The 23032-nt window shown below is 36.1% G+C and overlaps 1 protein-coding gene across 1 annotated transcript in view; it reads right to left on the minus strand.

Annotated features, from left to right (window-relative positions):
- The window catches only part of LOC118789703 (CUB and sushi domain-containing protein 1-like), a 482818-nt gene that overhangs the window by 88439 nt on the left and 371347 nt on the right, over positions 1-23032 (minus strand). Inside the window, exons 22-30 of the mRNA XM_036546243.1 lie at positions 19505-19674; positions 16106-16262; positions 13315-13506; positions 11429-11555; positions 8648-8850; positions 7002-7193; positions 4721-4859; positions 3757-3944; positions 831-1025 (exon numbers count right to left, since the gene is read on the minus strand). Of these exons, the coding sequence (XP_036402136.1) occupies positions 831-1025; positions 3757-3944; positions 4721-4859; positions 7002-7193; positions 8648-8850; positions 11429-11555; positions 13315-13506; positions 16106-16262; positions 19505-19674 (1563 nt within the window). The remainder of the gene's footprint in view (positions 1-830; positions 1026-3756; positions 3945-4720; positions 4860-7001; positions 7194-8647; positions 8851-11428; positions 11556-13314; positions 13507-16105; positions 16263-19504; positions 19675-23032) is intronic.

Raw genomic sequence — 23032 nt, forward strand, 5'->3', positions numbered from 1 at the left:
AAAACGTAAACAGAATTTGAGTCGCTGCTTCTGAAAATTCTGAAAAGCCCATAGAGATATATTACGAGTGCATCAAACATCTTGGGCGTTTTGGTTTGCCTGGAACATGCCAAGGAATAGACAGTGTCTGTATTGTTTTGAATTCTTCTTCTTTTAATTTCCGGCAGACTAGGCACAGGAAGTGCACTGCTGCCTCCCGCCGGTTAAAAACAACAACGCATTTGGTGCTTGCAAATGGAAATGATGTACGTGCTTATTTGTATATAGAGCGGGGAAGTGAAATCTGATCACAAGTGGTCACTCGAGACACATGTGGAGACGTATTCTAATGCCAGGTGTGAACTGACGTACTTAGAGCTGTCCACTTGTGATCGGATCACCCAAGAAACATGTTAATGGCAGGTGTGAACAGGGCGTAAGAGTCAGAGAGAAACACAGAGAAAATTGCCTTGATATTGACATTGTGGTAGATGACAACGGGGTATGACTCAGAGAGGTGTCTTTAAAAAATGTGCTAGTTTCACAAGGTTGCCGACACCAAAAGGAAGAGTGATGGCTTCTTGAAAGAACTATAACAACAGGGGCTTGCAATACATATGCTCTTGGTGTGCATATGAATGAATACCTTGATTACCTCTACTTGTGACATTTTTAATAATCAAGAAATAATGTATGTTTACCTGCATTTAAACAGTTGCAGGATATTTGACAGAACTGATCACAGGCTACATTTCTCAGACAATGCATAAGTAGTAGATTAAGTCAATGACCAACACTGAAGTGTATTGTTACGTATAAACTCTTTCAATCTATGAGGAAAAACACTTTACCTTTACATGTGGGGAGGGCCTTGTCCCATACAGGTTTCCCATCAGCGCCAATGATGCATGTGAGAGTTGCTGGACCCACAGTGGTGTACCCAGAGTCACAGTGATAGGTTACAGTCGAACCCAATTTGAAGTCCATCCCAAGACGGGTCCCGTTCATTATATTCCCGGGGTCAAAGCAAGCCTCTCGAGGTTTTTCTGTATTGAGAAAACACAAAATAGAATTTGGTATTGCATTCACGGCTGAAATTATTGCGATCCAGCAGCAGGAAGGATATACAATGTTTTTTTTTTTCATTTTCATCTGTAGACACACTAAACCCAAATACGCGACAATCATGGGGTTGCTTATACAACCGCCTGGATTTAGCAAAAGCCAAAATCCTTGAATGACTGGTGTTGTCACTCGAATTCTTTATTGCTACGATCTCTAGAGTAAGCGGCAACACAGAGCTCTTGGAAAAGAGTAAGTACATTTGCTCCAGGGCCAGGCCCATGCACTGGAGAGGGAGAGCACCCAGGGAAACATGCTGGAGCTGTCAGTGACAGTCAGTGTCCCTCTGGCAACAGACAGTCAACAGACAGGGGAATTCTCTGGAGGTGGAGCTCTTAGCGGCTGCCAAACATGACAGCCAGCAGCCCATGCAGCAGCTTTGGGGGTCTGTAAAACCCACAAATAGCATTAGATTTGATTTGCATGTATGATGTATGCAGTGCGTGCTAGGAAGCATTACTGGAACATAAGATCATGTAATGAGCGCTGTGATATTGTCAGGATATAATATCCCATCTTTCTAATCATCCTCACATAGTTTAACAGTGCATAGCAGAAGCACGGATGAGGAAAAATACTGAAGAAAGCAGGCTGTAAACACAAGGAGAGAAACAGAATCTGATTCAAGAGTAGCTGACAACTCCTATTCAAAGAAAAAGAATTACGAACTGGGTGTTCTGTATGAAAGCAGATAAAAAGGAAAACATTTACTCTTGATTGTTTCTTTCATGCAGCCACAATTGCTCTCAGTATCAGTCAGCAAGATCAAAGGGCCAGAAACATTCAGAAATATGTGCATGCTTTAGCCTATATGTCTCTATGGGTGTCTGTATGTGTGGATAATGCGTCAACACAGTATTGCAACGAGACACTGTGATTATTTAAATTGGAGAATGTCACAGCACGTGAACAATCGGCAAGCAAAATGAGCTGTGACAATTTGACAGCAAAATGTCAGAAATCCTAACTTTTGTTTAAACAAAAAAGGCCTTCCAAATTTCTTCTGATTATTGCGATCTGACATTGTTTACCATCAAATAAACATGAAGTCCACCAATCAACTAGGGCTTTAAGCACAGTCTGTTGTTGCTGTGAAAGTTGATTCAGATTAGAGTTCAATTTACCACTGTCTTAATGCTAAATCCTTTCGGGGTCTATCTCAGCTCCTTGGCCTATTTCAAAGCCAGGAAGGGAGAAGCAATGGAAGCAAATGTATTGTTGTTTTGGGGAAAGCCCACTACAAACCCGTCTAGTGTCTTTTGGTTTGCATTCATTTTCTCCAATCCAGTGGAGAAATTAAACATTGTGATACTGTTTGGGGGAAAGTCCAAAGGATTTTGTGTGTTGCTGGTGAGTGCAGCATTTAGAGAGCAGCCAGTGCAGAAAATGTGTTTCGTATTTAGGAGTCTTATACACCCTGCCTCATCGGATGACTACTTTATTATTGCCTGAAAAGCAATTTACATGGTAAGGCCGCTCAAATCAATAGTGTGATGTACTCTCCATAAAGTGAAAGGGATTAAATTCAGCACATGAAAAGGGCTAGGTTGGCTTCCTTAAATTAAAAAAGCTTTGCTCTGCAGATGCTTTTGCAGGGGAAAATTAGAATATAGATTTCAATATTCCAAGGGAAATGGTGGTGTTCGCTGATTTTAATCCTATTACAAAAGGCGGCTGCTGAAATAGTATTGCATCTCAAAGCAATTAACAGTTTGAAGCGGATTACATATCATACGGTCTTATGTTTCTGCCCTTCATCTAGCTTTGGTATTAATTTAATCTTGTATGGACTGGAATTATGTTATTGCCATGCACATTGTTAATGCACTTTGCAATTTTGCATATATACCTTCATCAATTAGTTTGTGAGAATTATTCAGGTTCATATAAAAAATAATGAATTCCTCAACTGAAAATTTTGACAGAAACATTTCTTTGCGACCAACTCACAACACCAACAATCTTTTAAAAGCAATGCATAAAAAAAAAATTCTAAAATGTAAACAAAAGCAAATGTGCAAGCTGATGTGAACCCATATCATTAAATCATTAAAAGACTAATATATATAACGTATATCCATATTTGCAGATTGTGAAACTGCCATTTCATTGACATTTCTACAAAACAAAATAAAACACGTTTTATGGTAACAAAAAAATGTCCTAAGATTAGTGTTACAAAGCTGCTGTTTTTTAACCAATGACTCATTTTGAATACTGTTACATTTACACAAATATTTCCCCCTTTAATGCATACAATATGTTCATGCACACATTCAATTTCATTGACATTACAGTGACCATAATGGAGGACTTAGGTATGTTAATGTAAAAATACCACATTGACTATGTTCAGTCTTCAGCTAAAAAGTGGCCCAATTATGATTTTTTCCCTCATACATTACCATGTTTCTAGAACAGTGTGAACATAAAAAAGCACACAAAGCCGTACCTTTTCAGTTCCAGTTTGGGCCAAATGAATTTATGGAAATAAATATCTAGCCATGCAATTTACATTCAACTTGTATGTGGATGCTAAAATCGAAATCCAGCATGTTTAACGATTGCATGTGATTGCACTTTGCATGTGAGAGGTTGCCCTTGTCATAATAATTCTGCACCACATTGAGTTACACAAGACTGTAGAGGTCTTACCTTTGTATTCAATTGCAAATCCAGACAGACCAAGGGAGGCATCACTGCGGAAAGCTAGGAACAGGCTGTTTCCACTGCTTTCAATGCGATCTGGGGCCTGGTTCCCTTGAAGGCTGCTTATTAGTGGTCCATTGGAGTCTTCGCCTTCATATATGTGTAGGAAGTCATAACTGGGCTCCATGTTGAAACTGAGGAATCAATAATATATTTGTCAAAAAAACAGTGGTTTAGAAGGAAAATGCTTGCCTCCACCCTTTTGACAGATAACATTAAGAAACAATGATTTTGTTATAGAAACAAAAACCTTTTGCCTAGCATCATAACATGGCATAGATATGATACAAAATGTTTGTACTAAAAATGGCAGCACTAATGAAGAGATTATATGTCACACCCATCTAAGCACATAGAGCAATGATTTAAAATTCTTTCTGGAGCACAGTTTCAAGATTATTGCCTTTACTCAAGAAAGTGCTCACTCTCCATCACCACATATGGGAAACTTACACATTGCAACACTCTTTTGTTAGCATTATGCCATCACACTGCAGTACTGAAGCACAGAATCCCTGTTGGGGAGTTCCTACACTTCAGCAGCAACATAGGATTAGAGAAAGGGGGTACAGTAAGAGTACCATAAGGTCGGTTTACACAAAATTGCTCTATACATGTCCAAAGGCACCCTATTGTAAGCCCAAAACCTCACTTAAATTGAGTGGTCAACAAAATGTAATACAATCCAAACTATGAGGTCTATACAATGCCATGCAGACTCCATGAGGTCATTACCCTCTTCTCTATATGGTTTGTATCTTTTTGCCAGTTGTTGACCAGCCTGTGTCTCGCCACCACTTTGGTAAGCACCAAATGAACCTGAAATGCTTTGATGTGATAAGAGGGTCAGTTCCTCAGTTGTTTGTCTTTGCTTCCTATTGCAATAGGCGGCTTCCATTAAAGCAAATACCTTTTAAAAATTAGGGCAATGACAAAGTCTGGGCTGACTTTGATCCTCCAATCACACTCCTTTCCAGGTGGGTAGGGCTGTGGATAGTTGGGTGATAGAATTACCCCAGCAGGGCCTGTCACATTACCACCGCAGGTAGCTGTCACAAGAAAAGAAGAGAAGGGGCAACAAAGAGTTTTACTATGACACTTCAAAAACAGATACATACTTACAAGTAACAGTTCTGAATGCTGATTGCTTGACTCGACTGAAGCGGAATGTGATTCTCAGCTTATGTGAAGAAACAATTGGAGCTGTAATGCTTCCTGAAGTCTACTGAGGTGGACGTAAAGATGTCTGATACAAATGAACAAGACCAGCAGTATGAAATACAGATTGTCAAAAACATTGAATTCCTTGTTGCTAAGGGAGGCAAGGCCATTTTGCTCAGTAATTCTGTGAAGACTGTCTAGGAGATAAAGTGAAAGAATGTCTCAGTGTGTACTGATGTGGCTGTTTGTACAGACATGACATACATATCAAGACATCTGATGGTAGTATGCCACTCATCTTTTCAAGAACCAGAACAAAGGGGAATGCTCACATTATGATTAATAGAGAGATTAAATAATGAAGAAAGTACAAATGCCATATGTGGGTATAAAATACTATTATGGAAATTGGGGTGATTTTCATGGTAAAATGGCAATTAGTTATGTATTGTTAAACCACATGGCAGAGACGAACAAAAACAAACAACAACAAAAATGTTTTTTGTCTTCTATGGATCATAGGGGGTTTGGAGAAAAAGGAATACATTCTGCAAAAAGTGATGGGAATGTGTGATTAACATTCTGTTTAACATTCTGGCCTTCATCATTACCCCATATTGACAGAACATGATGTGATCTTGTGAACTCAAATGTAGCTATTATTTTTACCCAACAAATTACCTGTAACTATTACATTAAAAATATTTCCACCAACAAATACATCAATAAGCAATACAACTGGTTTTACATCAAGATAATCAAAATGATAATGAATAAACAATAACAATGTTAGAGCATTAGGAATCTGTTTTCACAAGGGGAAAATATATGAAGAGAAAGTAGTTGAATGTATTCAACAGAAGTGAAAACCAAATGTTGGCATCATAACTTAATTTCCACTTTCCCTGACAAGGGAGTCTTAGTACTGTTGTCTCCACAGAGCCTTGAGATTTGTGACAAACTCATGCATATGTAACAGAATAACAATAGATATGTTCTTCCAATACAATTAGCCACTTTACAATGGCTGTAACTGAAAGTGATTGACGATGACATTTTATGCTTTTTATATATGTGGGGCATTGAAACCCTCACCTGGTCTGTCAATGGTTAGCTGTGAGTAATTGAATCAGTAAGAAACGTAAGGAGTTTTCAAGCAGTACAAATGTCAAGTACCGGGAGCTCTTGTACGTGTATGAAATAGGAGACGTACACGAAAGCACTCCTGGAGTGGTACTGTAAAATCAGTCTAATAAGTGATCTTATCACTTACTCATTTCTTGTTCACAAAGTTTTTTGACATGAGTTTGTCATTTTGTCTCTGAATTTGATTAGTTTTGTGTGCATTCTGGAATGTTCTCAGGGTTCTATCCCTTCATTGTGAATATTTAGATCAGGTGTGACTGATGTGAGATGTTGACCTATGCATGCTAGCACTGATGATGGTAACTAAAATTAATCTCTGTATTGTAAATATTTTGATTTTAATAAACCACTTCTCATCTGATGATCTGACAAACAAATTTGATCTTAGAATAAAACAAGGCTGAAAAGTAGGCAAATTAGATGAATTCAGGGTTGGATATACAGTAATTTAAAGACATGTTTTCACTCATCTAAAGAATTCAGATATTATTCATATTTACTCAGACTTCAATTAAAATTAAACTTAAAAATGAATATGAGCTTACTCACTTTAATACTTGAACTTTTAATGTGTATGTCTCATTGAATACCAATGACAGGCAAACAGTGGTGTTTCTGCTGCAGAAAAATTGGTTTGCAGTTAATGAAGAAAGTATTACTAGTAAAGCTAAATGTTTATGGAGTCTGTAGCAAGATACTGAACAATTGTACTGCATTGAACAAGATACTGTATTTGGACCCATCAATACAACACAGCTAAATTGAAGAGCTCAGACATTGGCTATAATATCATATGGCACAACATATGGTGCTCTTGGGCTATCTGTTAAGTGCAACAACAATATTCTATTTGGATTCCTTGTATACAGTTTCCTGGAACATACCTATGCATGTCGGAGGGTCAGGTTGCCAAAAGAACCTGTTGTTGAGCTGCACACAGGTGATTTTGGCCACTCCTTGTATCTGGTAGCCAGGATCACACATGAAGGTGATAGTGTCTCCAGGCTCTCGGCTGTCCCCGTAACGCGTTCCATTCTGTGGAGTCCCAGGGTCATTACAGGTAGTGGCGGTTGTAGCTAAAGGTGCACAAAGCCATGGACAATCAATACATGGGTGGCACTATATTCTCCTTCTAAATCCCACAACGTTTTATCTCCCTCTAGGCCACAATAACGTTTTTAAAACTAAAATACTGAAGAAATGCACAGGTAATAATAAAATAAATGCTTGAGTAAGGGATAAATAAGGGATACAAAGTATAATAAAAGCAGGTGCTTCCACACACATGTGGTTCCCAAGTTAATTAAGCAATTTACATTCCATCATGCTGAGGGTAATGTACAAAAATGCTGGGCAGGCTACCATGGCTAGAAGAAGAGATTTCAATGACTTTGAGAGAGTGGTGACTGTTGGCATGTTTGACAAGAGCTTCAGTGACGAGGACTGCTTATTTTGCTTATCTTGCTGATGCTGGAAATTATGAAAATGATGGAATTTCATTGGAAGAATGGTGTCACATCCTTCCAGTATAGTTCCAGATACTTGCAGAATCTATGCCAAAGTGCACTGAAGCTGTTCTGATGGCTCATGGTGACCCAACACACTATTTCAACAATTTATGTTGGTGTTTCCTTTATTGTGGCAGTTACCTGTAAAAGTCTCACTGTGTGTTAAGAAAAAGTCATCTGCCTTCAACTGTATTTAAAAAGTAAATTCCACTTGCATTTATGATTTAGGATTAAATGGCTTAAACTGTATGTTGGATCAACACATCTAATTTCTTTTCAGTAATGCTAGTAACATCATTTTTGCTAGTGAGACTGTGGTCTATACTGGTAACATATCTGTTTTACCAGTTATACACTTGAAGTTACAAATGGATAGGTCAAAACAAAATTTATGGTATAAAGAATGAGTCCATGTCATTGATATGTTACTAGTGAAATAACCTCACTCATAAATACATTGGCAAATGTACAGTGAGAGCGGATAAGTTATGTAAAGATATGTAAAACAAATGAGCCTGTAGTAATAAAACATATATGTGTACTTCCATCACAGTGAATCTTAAAAGACATGTGATGCGATGACACATTTCATCAAAGAATTTTGTCATCGGGACGACACATCAATTTATGATCAAGATATTGTGCACTTGGTTTAAGCATTTTTTTTGGATATAGCTTGCTCAGCATGATCACAAAAAGTAAACAAATAACTTGATAGCTTTCTAGCTATGGAAATAGTCATATTGTGCTGTGCCAGGACAAAACTATGCATCATTTCTATCAGAATAAATGATATACATTCCTATATATGCATGTAGGCAATAATGGATTTTCTAATATTTTCAATAGTAAAAAATCTCCTCTTTTATAAGGGGGGGTGATGTATGAAACAAGCTGAGATGGCATTCCACATGACTCTAAAAAACAACAGCCGCTGTCAAAGATAAGAAGACAGGAAAAAAAAATCTTTGTGACTGAGAAACTATCAGTTTTATTTTGAAGGTAAAGCGGCTGCAACCTACTTGAGAACTGAATGGAGAAGCCAGACTTGCTGATAAAGTAATCACTGTCAAACTGAAGGGTTAAAATGTTGAAGGTGCTGTGCGTGTCTTCGGGTAAAGAAGATCCACTCCATTCTTTTAGAAGGATGCCCCCTTCCATTGGACCATCCCAAACTTTCAGGATATCATGGGCAACCTCTGTATCAAACACAATAAAGTGTAGGCTGCAGAAATAGAGAAATGAAAAGTCATTTTTACACTTCTTGCAGAAAGTGAAATTGTGCACTGAAAACTTTTGGGATTTTAGTATTCTAGAGAATACTAGAGATGATTAAAAAGCATTGTTTACATGCAAGCTCAATTGAAATGCTAAAAAACACAACATAATTGTTACAATTCTTGAAGTATATAAAACATTATGCTTACATGTCACACATTTACAGTGCCTTGCAATAGTATTCAAACCCAGGACCAATTCTCACACTTAACTGAATTACAAACAATACATTGAAATTTCATTCTGTGAGATATTTATTTAATAACACTGACACTCAAAATTAGTTAGTTTAAGGTGAGATTGTTTTTAAGAAATATAAAAAACTGAAATATGCTGATTGCATAGGTATTCAACCCCCGCACATTAATATTTGGTAGAGCCACCTTTTGCTGGAATAACAGCTTTAGGTCTTTTGGGATAAGTATCACCCAGCTTTGCACACCATTTAGGAATGATGTGTGCCCATTCTTCCTGACAGATTTGCTCCAGGTTATAGGGTTGTAGGGATGGTGCTTCTTAGGGCATGGGCAGTGTTAGGTTTGTACCACATATAGTGCTTTGAATACTGCCCAAAAAGCTCTTGGGTCTCATCTGACCATAAAACGTCTTTCCACATCTTAACTGGGTCACTGTCATACTTTCTGGCAAACTCCAGACATTCTTTGAGATGGTTCTTTTTAAGTAATGGCTTCTTTCTTGTCACCCTCCTATATAGGCCAGTATTATACAGAACTCTTGATAACGTTGACTGGTGCACCTTTACTCCACTCTCAGCCACTGGACTCTGTAGTTCCTTCATATTGATTGTTGGCCTCTCTGTTGATTCTTTCATAAGATTCCTTCTTCCTTGGATGCTGAGTTTTGAGAGACATCCTTTTCTAGGCAGTGCCTTGGTGGTGTGATGCAGCTTCCACTTCCCAATTATTGATCCGACAGTACTCACGCTGATATCCTTTTCCTAACTTACGCATTTGTATTACTTTATCTCTAACTTCTGTAGAATGCTCTTCAGTCTTCATTTTCACACCTTTCCTTCAGATTCACAGCCTGACCAATGATCCTTAAACCATGTGGGTTTTTATCCAAAAAAATGTGACACTTACTTTAATGGTTCACATGCAGAGGCAAATGATAAGGCAACTGTGTCCCCTTTAGGGCATTTTTTTTCATCTGTAAACCTGGTGCTTCCAGAGCACAGGTGTTGAATACTTATGCAATATTTAAGTTTTTTATTTGTCTTAAAATACTTTCGAACATAAAATCAATTTCACCTTAAAACAAGTAATTTTGAGTTTCAGTGATTTAAATAAAATATCATGCAATACGAAATCTCAATGTATCATTTATATTTCAGTAAAATGTGAAAATTGGTCATGTGTCTGAATACTTTTGCAAGGCATTGTATGTATGAAACTTTTCCTGACAAAAAACTCTAGGCTATCTGTTATAATAATCAAGTCTTTCACTTGATTACTTTAAATCTGTTTATTCTAAAACCATGATCTCATGAGCATTGATTTCAAGTACAGAAAAAAGTCTTCATCCATCGTAAGACGTCACCCCTTATTCTATGTGAGTCTCAGGTTTTAGTTACATCTTCCAAGTTCAAACCTATTCACTCTTGGAGTACCAAGTGACCTCAGCCATTTCAAATTATAGATTAAGGTGCGGTGGAACAACAAAAACCAGTATACCTTATGTCCAAGACTAAAATTATCCCATTCTAAACACACTGTCTTCACCTTTTATTAACAGCAAAATTTTCCTGTGTGCTCTATATTTATGCACCTTAAGGCCATGACCTGAGGTCAAACCGAAAGAAAATATGCTATTGAAATATATTCAACTGAAACCACTGAGTTGTGATCAATGTCAGTTTCTCGTCAACCATGACAGAATACTTTGATAATAACAGTTATCCAGTGACTATACAAAATTTGCACTCTTCTGTCATGATACATACAGAATTTTTGTATAGTGCACACAGAAAGATCTCCTGATGATGATGATGATGAGGATACAATATTATTATTATTATTATTATTATTATTATCATTATTACTTTCTTTAAATAGAATCCATGATATTGTACTCCAAAACTGAATGTCAGATAAGAGATATTGACACATTAGCTTTGCTTATCCCTTCCCATTCATTCATCAAAGGCTCATCTGACTTGGCACACACAGTGTTGGTGCACTCTCTTGTAGGCATAATTGGTTTAGCTATGGGGTTATTGTTATCTTAAAAGCCCTAATAATGGACCTGAAGGAGGAGATGCTAATCAGAGAAAGTCCTATCAGTGTGCTGAAATGCAATCAACACAACACATTAATTTGCAACTAATTTGCCAAAAGTGTAGCAAAACATCACTCCACAAATCAAGTTGTTGAATGTAGTCCTAGAAATCTAATCAACAATTTTACAGTATATTGAAGCTGCTGGCAGCTGGAGATGGAAAGCATTTGATCTCCTGTATTGAATTTCGTTTCCTGGAATGCTGTCAACTCAGCAGTGATTACTACCTGATGGTCTTGCCTGTATCAGCCTCAATGGACCATGTACAGTGCAGGTTGTTATCGTAGGGTGCTGGGTACCCTGGTGATAATATGCGCCCAGATGTGGCTCCACGGATGTGGTCTCCACACTCAGCTAAATTGGAAAAAAATACAAATTTAACATGGCCATCAACTTTAATTTGTCTTTCACATTTTCAAAGGGCTCAAACAGTCTTCTTGAAAATCACATTAAACAGCAGATATGATTAATTAATGCATGACTTAATCCTTGGCTGATACACTCTGGGGTAGGTTTCTTAGCATTAACCAGTCATATAGCCACTGAATATTCATAACAATTCATGTTGTCACACTTAACACAAATTACCTAGTACCCAAACACTGCAGATATGTATGTGGAGCAGGTAAGCTTCTGCACACTACAAAGGATAGGACACCCTCATTAATTTGTCTAATTCAGAAAAAATACAATGACTGCCTGGGGCAATGTCATCCATTCTCCATGTTGTTCTTCCTGGAGCTGTAATATGTAAATGGGATCCCACCACAGCCCGTAAGGTACGACTGACAGAATAACCATGTTATCTATTTGTGCAGTCACTTTAAGTAAAGGTAATGACATTGTGCAAACCCAAGAAACTTACTGAAACAGAGAAGGAAAAACAAACTACAGACTCCTAATATGAATTTTCATGTATTTTACATGTAGTATCATAACTACTAAAATAATGTCTGTGCTTATTTGCATTTTTCACTGAAGATCAGACAATATTGGCTTGATCTGACAGTCATTTTTGATTTAAACAGCATCTTCCCATGAACTGGAACACCCTGTTTTCACAAAAGTTGTCACAATTCTAATGATGTATTTTGACCTCTAACTAGGTAATGTTATTGCATGTAACAACATTAGCTGTGAAAAGCAAATGAATTTGCTGACTGGCAGAATCATCATAAAATTGTTCTATGTGTGTCTAACTAAAAGTGGAAAATGCATTACAGTTTTCCCTGATTTTTTTACTGGTATATATGGTTTTCAGACATAGGCTATTTGTACTAAATGCTAGGACATCAATTTATAAACTCTCATTAGTTCTGGATGCACAAACAGCAATAATTGTTTTCTGTACCACTGTTTAAAACGCCAGACTTTCAAACACAAGAATCCCATTTGGGGACTTGTATGCAGTCAATAAGTTCAATCACTAGATGTGTGTATTAAATAATGCACATGCATTTCTTTCAAAATGAGTCACTTTCAAGTTACTCATATCTTTGATAGTTAAAATGGACTTGGCAAATAACGCTTACACAGTGTTTCGTCATTAACTGTTCAGCCAACTGAACTGAAACGTCACTTGCTGTTGCTGTTTCATTTTGAAGAAAAAAGGTTTTACTTTGAATTTTTTATGATGTTTATAGTAGTTTTTTTAATACAATGTATTTATTTTTCATTGCTAAACAGCAGAAAATGAAATATAAGAACACCTAATTTGTGCTCAAGAGATTATTTCCTAAATAAAAACCACACAGATTTAAAATTATAGGCAAGCAGGGACATTTGAATGTAGCATGAGTAAAAATGTAATTATATGACATCTGAACTGTATGTCTTGTATGAGAGAATATAAAATCAAATATTTCTACATTATTGTAGAGGAGAAAGGATTTCAAACTTTTTGACAGGAGAAGCCTTTCAAAAGACATTAGATTTTAATAGTGTGAAACTGCATCTGTAAAATAAATCTATCATTTAGTTTTCCAGGATTGTACAGTACGGTATCAGTGAGCATATACTTTTAGATCAGAAGCATGTATGATTTGTTGCGGATGTAAGTATGTGACCTACAACCCTTTCATTACAAAGATATTTTAAAAACATTTTCACTGACCAACACATGAAGGTAATGGTTTATCCCACACCCTGCGATCTCCGCTGAGGCATGTTAAAGTACTGCTTCCATGGAGAGTGTAGCCAGGGTTACAACTGTACAGCACAAATGTGTTAGCAAAATGGCCATCATCTTGAATCTTGTATCCATAATTAGGAGTCCCTGGCTCTTCACATTTAACAAGATCAAAACCTGGAAACAGAAGAGTCACACTTCAGAATCATGAATAGAAATTTTCATAGGTCCACTGAAATTGAGTGAGTTAAAGAATATGAAATTAAAGCTAATTCACAGGAGGGCTAAACAGTGAAAAAGACCAGTGTTATTTGAAATTAATGTGTGGCTTAAAGCATTAAACTTCTTTTCAATTAATACAAAATGCTGTCCACTACTTCATTTTCTCTTATGGCCTTGGCATGCAGATTACATTCAATGTATTCACAACATTGCAAATATGATGATGAGAACACATTCAGTCAAAGTGCAGACTTTTCTTCTTGTCTTGCTCCTTGTAAAACTGAATACAGCATCCATTCCAAATAGAACAGTCAAGGGGCACCTTTGCATGACTGAATGCCAGACATCGCTAAAGAAAATGGATGTCAAACAAGTCTGGCACGGATAAAAGTTCATATTCTTTTTCTGAACAGAGCGTTGGTCATATTTAATGTCATTTTACATCTATGCCCTTGATTTCTTTAACCTGTACAGAGTAAGCATGGTTTAAAAAACTGCTTTGTCCTGTGTGATGAAAATTGTGGAACTCTTAATCGATCAATAAAAGGTCAAAGGTCTTGTTGTATAAGAGCTGTCAAATGTGTTGCTGCAAATGTTCAGGTAATAATAGTTTACACAGCCAGAGAGCAGATGCTCCATAACTGGACCTAAATGTGCAATACAACATAAAACCCTAACAACCAGGAAGCTCAACAAACATATTACTTTTTAACTAGCTATCACTAGATTTTAACTATCACTACTCATAAACAATAGTAAAATGAATAATGCAACAAAAATATCTTGTAATAAGTGTTAAAGAAATAGCCTATAAATGTTGCTACATATCTAGACACAAGAAAGACTACCATATTTCAAAAAAATTTTTCACAAGGATTCTTTTGAATGCCGGCTGTTGACACAGTCAATTATTCATAATTATATGTTCACGATAGAATGTATTTTACCTTACCAATGCATCATTCACAAGATCCTTTCATTTTACCATCTACTCCTGCATACTTTTTATTGGTATCATAAAAATAAACTACTGTTAATAAGTGCACAAACAGGAAAAGATGTGAGCACGGTTTTTCTCATCATGTTTCCATATAATTTCATAAAAATGAATTATTTTTGGAAAATAATCTATTCCTGAAATAAAATGACATTTCATGTTACCCTCAATACAGTTAGTACACTGTGACAACTTTTACAACAAGTTTACTTGATGTTCTGTTTCTAATGGGTAAAACAGTACAAATGAAACTTGCTGACCACAGTACAACAGAGTGATAAAGAATAAATAAATAAAATCAACTGAAAAAAAGAAGACGTCATTTTACAGATGTTTCTAATAATCTTCATTTTTGTGCATACTGTATGGAGGAAGATCATAGATTGAGGCTAAATATTAAAATAATCATGCAATTAACTTGAAAAATATTGTGTCATTTGCCCATTACAACATCTTAAGAACGGGTTCTTTGTTTTTGCAAATGAATTCATACAAAATAGGCATAGGTAGTGAGGTTGAATTCTGCATAAATCAGTCATGCATGATGCATATATGCTCCCTATGTTATAATGAATTTCCATCCTGTCTTTTTTGATTAATGTAAAAAAATCAATGGGGAGCAAAATGCATTTAGATGACAAGTAAAGGCTGAACAGGCACAATTCAATTATATTAATTTTATCTTGGAGGGGAAATGTTACCAATGTCAGGCTTACATAATAATACAATAAAAAGCGCTTTCTATTCCAATTTAACATTAATGAAACATTTGAATCATATTTCAAGAAGTATTGCACTATATGTGGACATAAGGCCAGGACTCTTATTTAGTAATCCAAAAATGTCAAGAAATCTTGACTAGGACAAGGTACTGCCTGAATTGTGAATTTAATTAAACCCTTTTCTTACAAAACAATACTGTCTTTTGAATTTAAAAAAAAATGTCCTGCTGTGGAGCTGACATGTAATCCACTACCACAAACAGACTTCAGTTAGGTTTACAAAATTAAAGCAATTTAGGATAAATATTCTATCCTAGGGTACAGTGGCTACACCTGTCCTGAGACTGGAAACTACAACTCTCTTGTTACCAATGCACATCCTGAATGACTATAGCAGTCGTAATATACTAGATTTATTTGAAACGGAAAACTAGGACCACTAGGACTACCAATCTACATATTGTACTGTATAATGTTGTATAACCACAATAATTTTAATTAAAAAAATAATAATAAAAATCTTCTGTACTAACCTTGTCTCTATGTTGCAGGTTTTGTTTGCAGATTTCTGTTTTATTGTTGCAGGATATACAGGAGCATGATACTGTAAATAATTAATTTGCATTTCTACTGTGATCTTTTGATTATGAGGTAGTTAGCCAAACCTGATTGAGGCACTAATTGTAAGTCGCTTTGGTTTAAAAGCGTCTGCGAAATGCCAAATTGTAAATTGTAAGTTGTAATCCAAATCACAAGCTCAATCATTCATTATATCAAACAAGTATTCATTGTTTCCTGTTTGGGCAAGCGACAGTACTACTCCAAGTTTACTCACTGGTGTAGGCAAGCCTGAATCCCTTGTTGGTGCCCGTCCCATTGCTGTTGAATTCAATCCACAGGTGGTTTGAAGTACTGTTGATGACGACGTTGTACATGTCATTTTTTGTGAAATTACCAAGGAGTCGAGACAAATTATCCATCCCATCATAGATCTGGTAATGAGAACAATGAAAAACATTCTGAAAAAACATTCCGATGAAATTATGGAATATGCTTGTAGTAAACTTTTCTTGTAGTGGATGGGCAGAATGAACATATTTCCTCAGGGGCAATAATTTGCAATTGGATTCTGTATTGTGTTTCATCATTACATTTTTAAATTACATACGTACTGAAACATACAACTACACTACCAAAACTGCCTGCTGCAAGATGAAAGATGTTATAAGTCATTCATCACTGTCACTCAAACTTCCCATATACTGTATACACACACACAAATTCTGTATACACAGAGAATGCCCTAAGGATTTAGTCATACTACTGATTAAAGAGGTAAAACAGATACAGATACAGGTACAACAGAAAAAAATTCAGGCATTGGATCTTTTTTTTTTTAATTTAAGATTATTAGCACTAGAGGGAATCTTTTACATAAATACATTTAAAAAAAAATCTACACTGCTTTTAGGAAGTTCAGTGGAAGCTTCTGGACATACAGTGTACAGAGGCTTCTGGATATTTACTGTTTCCCTGGGGTAAACAAGGAGGTAACATATTAGTTAGGAGGTAACTCATTAGAAGCTTGCATCATTATGGTTTATGTCAGAAAGCTCCCCATAGGGAAATGGCCATTGAAAAGCTGAGAGATGGCGTCACAGTTTACAGAATTCACAAAAAAGCTACCAATTTCCACCAAGTCTGCCATGTTGAAGACACAAGTGTCTTTCCACCATGAGCTGTAAGATGTTTGTTTTTGACGACAAGCACAAATACAAAGACAACAGTTGGAGATCTCCAAAAGAAACCGGCATCTTCAGGATGCAAAGTGTCAAAAAATGCTATTTACTATCACCTGTGTAAATGTATGATTAATGATTGGATTGAAAAGAAGAGGCCTCTTCTGAAGGCAAACATCAGAAAGAGCCTACTTGAATTCATCATGCTATATCTGGATGACAACTGGAAGCATGTCTTACAGTCAGATAAAAAAAAAAATAATAATAACAATTGAGCTTTAAGAACATGACCACTAGCGTTATATGTTATACCTAACTATGCCTACTACAAAATATGGCAGGAGGTTGATTATGTTTTGGGGTTGTTTTGTGCCTACATTTCCGCTGACTAATTGCACCAACTTTGTGTGAGCTTGTCAGTAACCTAGTCATTGCCCATTTTTTTATATACACATTACTAAATACAAGCAGGTTGCACTAGTTGCACTAATAAGTTACACTACCCACTAAGAAGGTGCAGCTAAAACTGTTAAGGTTATTAATGTTGACTTTCCTGTAGACACAATCATTACAATTTGAAGATGCTAACCTTTTAGATGGCACTCTTTAAACAATATGATGACACTGAGCTATTTAGACAGTACCATTTCCAATCAAGTTACATATAAGAAATGTATTTTTCTAAGGAGCTTTCCAGGATCTTGTGGGAAATTCAACTGAAATTCACAAATGAACTGTTTGCAAAAACAAAATATATGACATATGCATAATTATAAAATATAAATAATTACACTGCTAGCTATCTAGCTACATAATTTTTCATACATATCAAGCCAGCAAAGACAGTTCCCACTACATGTTAAATGGGACTGGGTTAGTTAGCACTCACTAATGTGTTAAGCAAATTAGACAAAACTACTTTTACACAAAAATATTTGGCAAGTTTTGCTTGCCAACAGCATCAATACAGCACATGAAAAATGTGCATTGACAAGAAATTATTCACAGAAACTTTTTAGCGAGCTGTAAGGTCATATAAGGTCTATAGTCATCTTATTGTTATTCAGGTCTTCAGTTGACTGTTACTGTCATCTTCTGGTTGTGGATTTTGTTGAGGTGAAGTCACAAGGGTCTGTACATACATGACTTGTCAAAAAAAACAAAGCATGTTGTTTGGTTGTTTAAATCTGGAAAGTCTATCTGCTTGTAGTATCTCTCTAGCTATGGCTAGGTAAGTACAAACAACTTACTAGCGAATGACTGAAGTTAGGTACACTAGCTAACTACAGTATCCAACTAGGTATATTTAGCTGTAGCTGTATTAATGTTTGAAGGGTGACAGCTATCTAGCTGTCATTATTACTATTATTACTATTACATCTTGCTGGTAGCTGATTAAATTAGGTAGAATGGCTAACTGGTTAATCCAAATGCCCAAACAATTTATGTACAATACATCTAGCCACCTATACCCTCAAATATACTGCCAAGTTTTGCAAATACCACAAAACTTAATCAAATTTTGGCTGATAAATTAGGTTAGGAATGAGGTTCTGAAATGTCACCCTTTGTGACAGTTTCTTCTCAGCTGTTAACTAGTTTTAAGCCAGTATATAGTAGCTACCTTGGATTGCACGTATATGTAGCACAACTGGAAACACCATACACATAGCTGGTGCAACCTAACCCTGGAGCCCTTGTTCAATAATATGGAGTCATAAAATCTAACATCCACCTGAACATTTTGTCCAAAAACATGGTTCCCTCAGCAAAGAAGCTCAGGCTTGATTTAAAGGGCCATACTAGTATGACAATGACACAATGAATTCATCCAAATCTATAAATATTAAATAAGCAAAGAAACATTCCTAATTTGTTGACCTCAACTCAACCAAACATTGGTGGCTGTGAGCAAAAAGGAAAAAAGCATAACGTTTCTGCTGAAAGAAATGGTCATAATCTCTTTTGGCAACCAATTTTTGCATGCACCTTCCTCATGTCTGTTTGAAGTTACATTCCAAGGCAAATTAATTTTCAGTCTCATTTAAAATAAAGTAGATGCTTCATCAGTGATCATCAGCTTAGGGATTGTTAACAATATCCTTTCCCCATGGTGCTCTGAATGCATGGATAACTGCCAGCTTGTATAGCAATAAATTAACATCAATGATTAATAATATAACTGAATTAGCAGTGCTGGTCTTTCACGGATTACAGTGTGAAGACATTAAAACAATAAAATTATTGAAATAAAATCAATCATTTGCATGGCTGAGTGTTTTGAAGTGCAGCATATTTCTGTATAATCACAGCTGGTCATTATAAACCAGGTATAAGACAGCACATATCATTATACACCACAGGCTATTTCACTGTTCATTATTGACATTTATTGCAAGTCATTCAAAATGGTTCCACTCACTCTTATTCAGTGCAACAGCAGCACAATACATATGCACTTTTGACATAAAATTTAGTGCACTAATATGACTTACCTTCAGGTAATCTCCTTCATGTAGCTGGAATGTTGTGGCAGTAATGCGAATGCCCTTTCCCCTCTCAGTCTCAATGCGGTAAATACACTCATGATTATTGTCATAGTTGGCCGGGTAATTGGGAGACAGAAGAATTCCCTCTATCCCAACAGAGGAGGCTCCACATTCAGCTAGGCAGGGAGAGAATTAGATATTAACACATTTCAGAGAAATCTGAGTGTAAAGACATAAAATGTCCTCATTTTCTTTAAATGACAGTCAAATTTAATCCCACATCTTAGAGGCTGTTCATTTCTGGGAGAGCTGAGAAATTACTGAAAACTGCATAAAACTTGAGAGAGCAATAAAGGCCATTTTAGCACAAGGAACGGAGTTCACATAAAATGTTCTGTAGCTTTAACCCCAGATACCAGTGCTGCAGCTGCTACTCTGTTTTCTGAGGATAGCCCAATAACATTTTTTAAAAGAAATGGTTGCAACAAAACCTTGAGAGGAACAGTAATTAATGGACAGGTTTATATATGCAAATACTTTGGTCAGAAAGGCTCAGAGCTGTGCTTGATCTGATTTTTTTAGCATTCTAATGCTGTGTTACATATGTTACATCAAAACTTTGAGTTGAGTAATGTTTGTGTTTGTAGCAATTGTCGGGACTCTCTACATTTTAAAATTGTTTGGTGTGCTGATCCAAGCTTGTCAAAGAGAGGATAAATGATATTTTTCATCCTTTTCCTATAGAAGCACCATGATGGATGACAAGCAATAATAGGCAATCATTATATAACCATTAACAGGCGTTTTTTTTAGGTCAGACAGTTGGATCCCTTTAAGAATGATCTTTTCAGGAAGTTTTTGGGTTTAAACTGTCTTTAAAAATTAGCTCTGATATAACCGATACTGCTTTCACTACTGGTAACTTTACCAAATATGTCACTGTATGTAATTGATTGCTAGTTGGTTATATAAAATCAGGTAGGATGAAATGAACAAGTACAGAGTAGTTTTATATTGGTATGAAAAATGAATATAGCACAGATATATTGATGTAAAAAATCATGATTTATTAAAGTCAACCTAACTAAAGTCTTGTTTCTAGACATGCATAGCAATAGGATCATTAAGTAATGACTTATGTGATCATCTACACAAGACTTGAATTCAATTTCTGTCTAATCTGTAATCTTTTCAATTTAAATGTCCATTACTCACATGGTGGAAGTAGGTTATATCTTTGTGCGTGTGTTAATCTATTCTATCATGATGATTGGACGCATTTTCCATGAAATAGAGGGATATCACATAATAGAGGGATATGAATACAAACAGTTAGACATATTGTGTCACAAAATTACAAAGAACTGTCTAAATATACAAACCAGTAAAGGTGGATAAGACATTTAAGACAAAATCAGTGCACTACTTTATTAAATCAACGTCTCACAAAATATATACTACTGTCTTGTTTTTAAAGAACATATAACTGTCTACATTTATTTAAAACTAGCTTTTGTCTTTCCCTCCCTGATTACCTACCATTGCCTTGTATGGGACTGAAATTTAAAAGCCATGCTCTCAGAAACAATTGAGACTGGGGGCCAGAAAGTAATATGTCATTGTAATTTGTGCAGTATAATTTGAACTGTAATGTCTAGTGATTTTATGGTTGCTACTCATCCAGTACCCACACAGCCACACCTCCCCCTAAGGTATTTAAGAAGCAACTCAATGTAACAAAGGACAATGGCATATCGAAGTGATGATTTAAAGGGCATTTAATTGTCTGTTACAAATAAATTGCAATGCAATTTTTATGGCATGCGATTTTACAATGTACATTTATTGAAATACGATGAAATACCATGAAATTATTGGTACGTATTTATTGGTACATCTGATTATTAAAAGTCTGTTAAGCATTAACATGTTAGTAAAAAAGCAAAATGTATTAAGTATGTGATGCAATAATTAAAATGTTTGTGTGCTGGCTCCTCCAACTGATTTAAAGAACAGTTAAATTTGTGTACAAACATAATTTAGATACCTTTTTCCAAAATCCTGCCCAATAAATTGTGTGTGTGTGTGTTCGCGTGCATGCGTGTGTATGTATGTGTTTTTTTTCTTCATTACCACTGTAAGCTGAGTATCATCTACTCACTAGCAACACACTAGAAGTATGTCCTGTCCTATTATTATCATTTAAGAAATAGGTCTAAGGTTAGAGGTTTTGTCAGAGGCTGTTACTGAGGCTGTAAGAAGGTCACCCATGCTTCTATTTCTTTTCATCTTGATTATTGTAACTCTTTTTGCCCATGCCTTGTCCTGCCTCCAGGTAGTTCAACATTCTGCTGCCACTCTTCTTATACAACTAAAAGGAGATCTCATATAATTCCTGTCCTAGCCTCACTACACTGGCTTCCAGTCACTTTTAGGATTGATTTTAAGATTTTATTGATCGCTTTTAAGACAAGGCGTGGCTTAGCCCTGGAGTATATCATTGATCTCTTAAGAGCCTACACTTCAGCATACTGTCTTAGATCTTCAACAAAATATCTCCTCACAGTTCCAGCCACAAATCTTAAAACAAGAGAAGACATGCCATTTGCAGCTTAGGCTCCAATTCTATGGAACAACCTGCCAGACTTATTAGGGCAGCTGACTCTGTGTCATTATTTAAATCTTTCTTAAAAACTCATTTTTTCAAAACCTGCTTTTAATTGGGGGTAACCTTTTATTATTTCATGCTCCCTCTTAAACTTCATATTCCTTTTTTGTTTTCATTTGTTATTATTCCATTTTTTTTCAATGTGAGAAGCATTCTGTGTGCCATGTAAAAAAATAGCTTTACAAGTAAAATTATTATGATTTATTTTCAATCATCAACAACTTCAATTCCCTCATCTTTTGTAATTTGCCAAGTAAAATACGACTTGCAAGCATATTTGGGGTAATGCAACAAACTTTGCTTATGATGCAAACAGCAGTTTTCATGGGATGAAGACAAGATTACTCAAACCACACCAAACACAAGATGATGCTGTTATGATCCTGTTCTCTTTGATCAACTGAGACCTTTGCTTTTAGTGGCTTAGTTAGATGCATGTATGGTATATTGATGTTTGCTTGTTGCTTAAGTAAAATAGAAGTGTCCATAATAATATCATCTGGCTGTCATCTGACTTACATAGTGTAAAGTGAGCTAAAAATTTAAATGTAAATACACACACTTTTCACACAACCTAGTGACCAACATCAGATTAAGCCACTTCCAAACTGACTTAACATCTGCAGGAGTGCACGACATATACAATTTTCCACACTATGAGTCCCATAGTGCAACCTGGAAGGAGATGGCAAACTAAAGACAGGTGTATTGTCCTAATGGTATCTGATAGCCAGTGGCTCATAGACACCTGGACAAGAGGATCCTGCCTGACCGATTCACATCTATCCCCACCAGAATGGAGCCAACTTTTTTTTTCTGCTAATATGGGCTGTCATTTCCACTGAGCTGTAGGGCTCAGTGTCTTA

Source organism: Megalops cyprinoides, chromosome 15, assembly GCF_013368585.1.
Source record: "Megalops cyprinoides isolate fMegCyp1 chromosome 15, fMegCyp1.pri, whole genome shotgun sequence".
In the NCBI taxonomy this organism is placed as follows: domain Eukaryota; kingdom Metazoa; phylum Chordata; class Actinopteri; order Elopiformes; family Megalopidae; genus Megalops; species Megalops cyprinoides.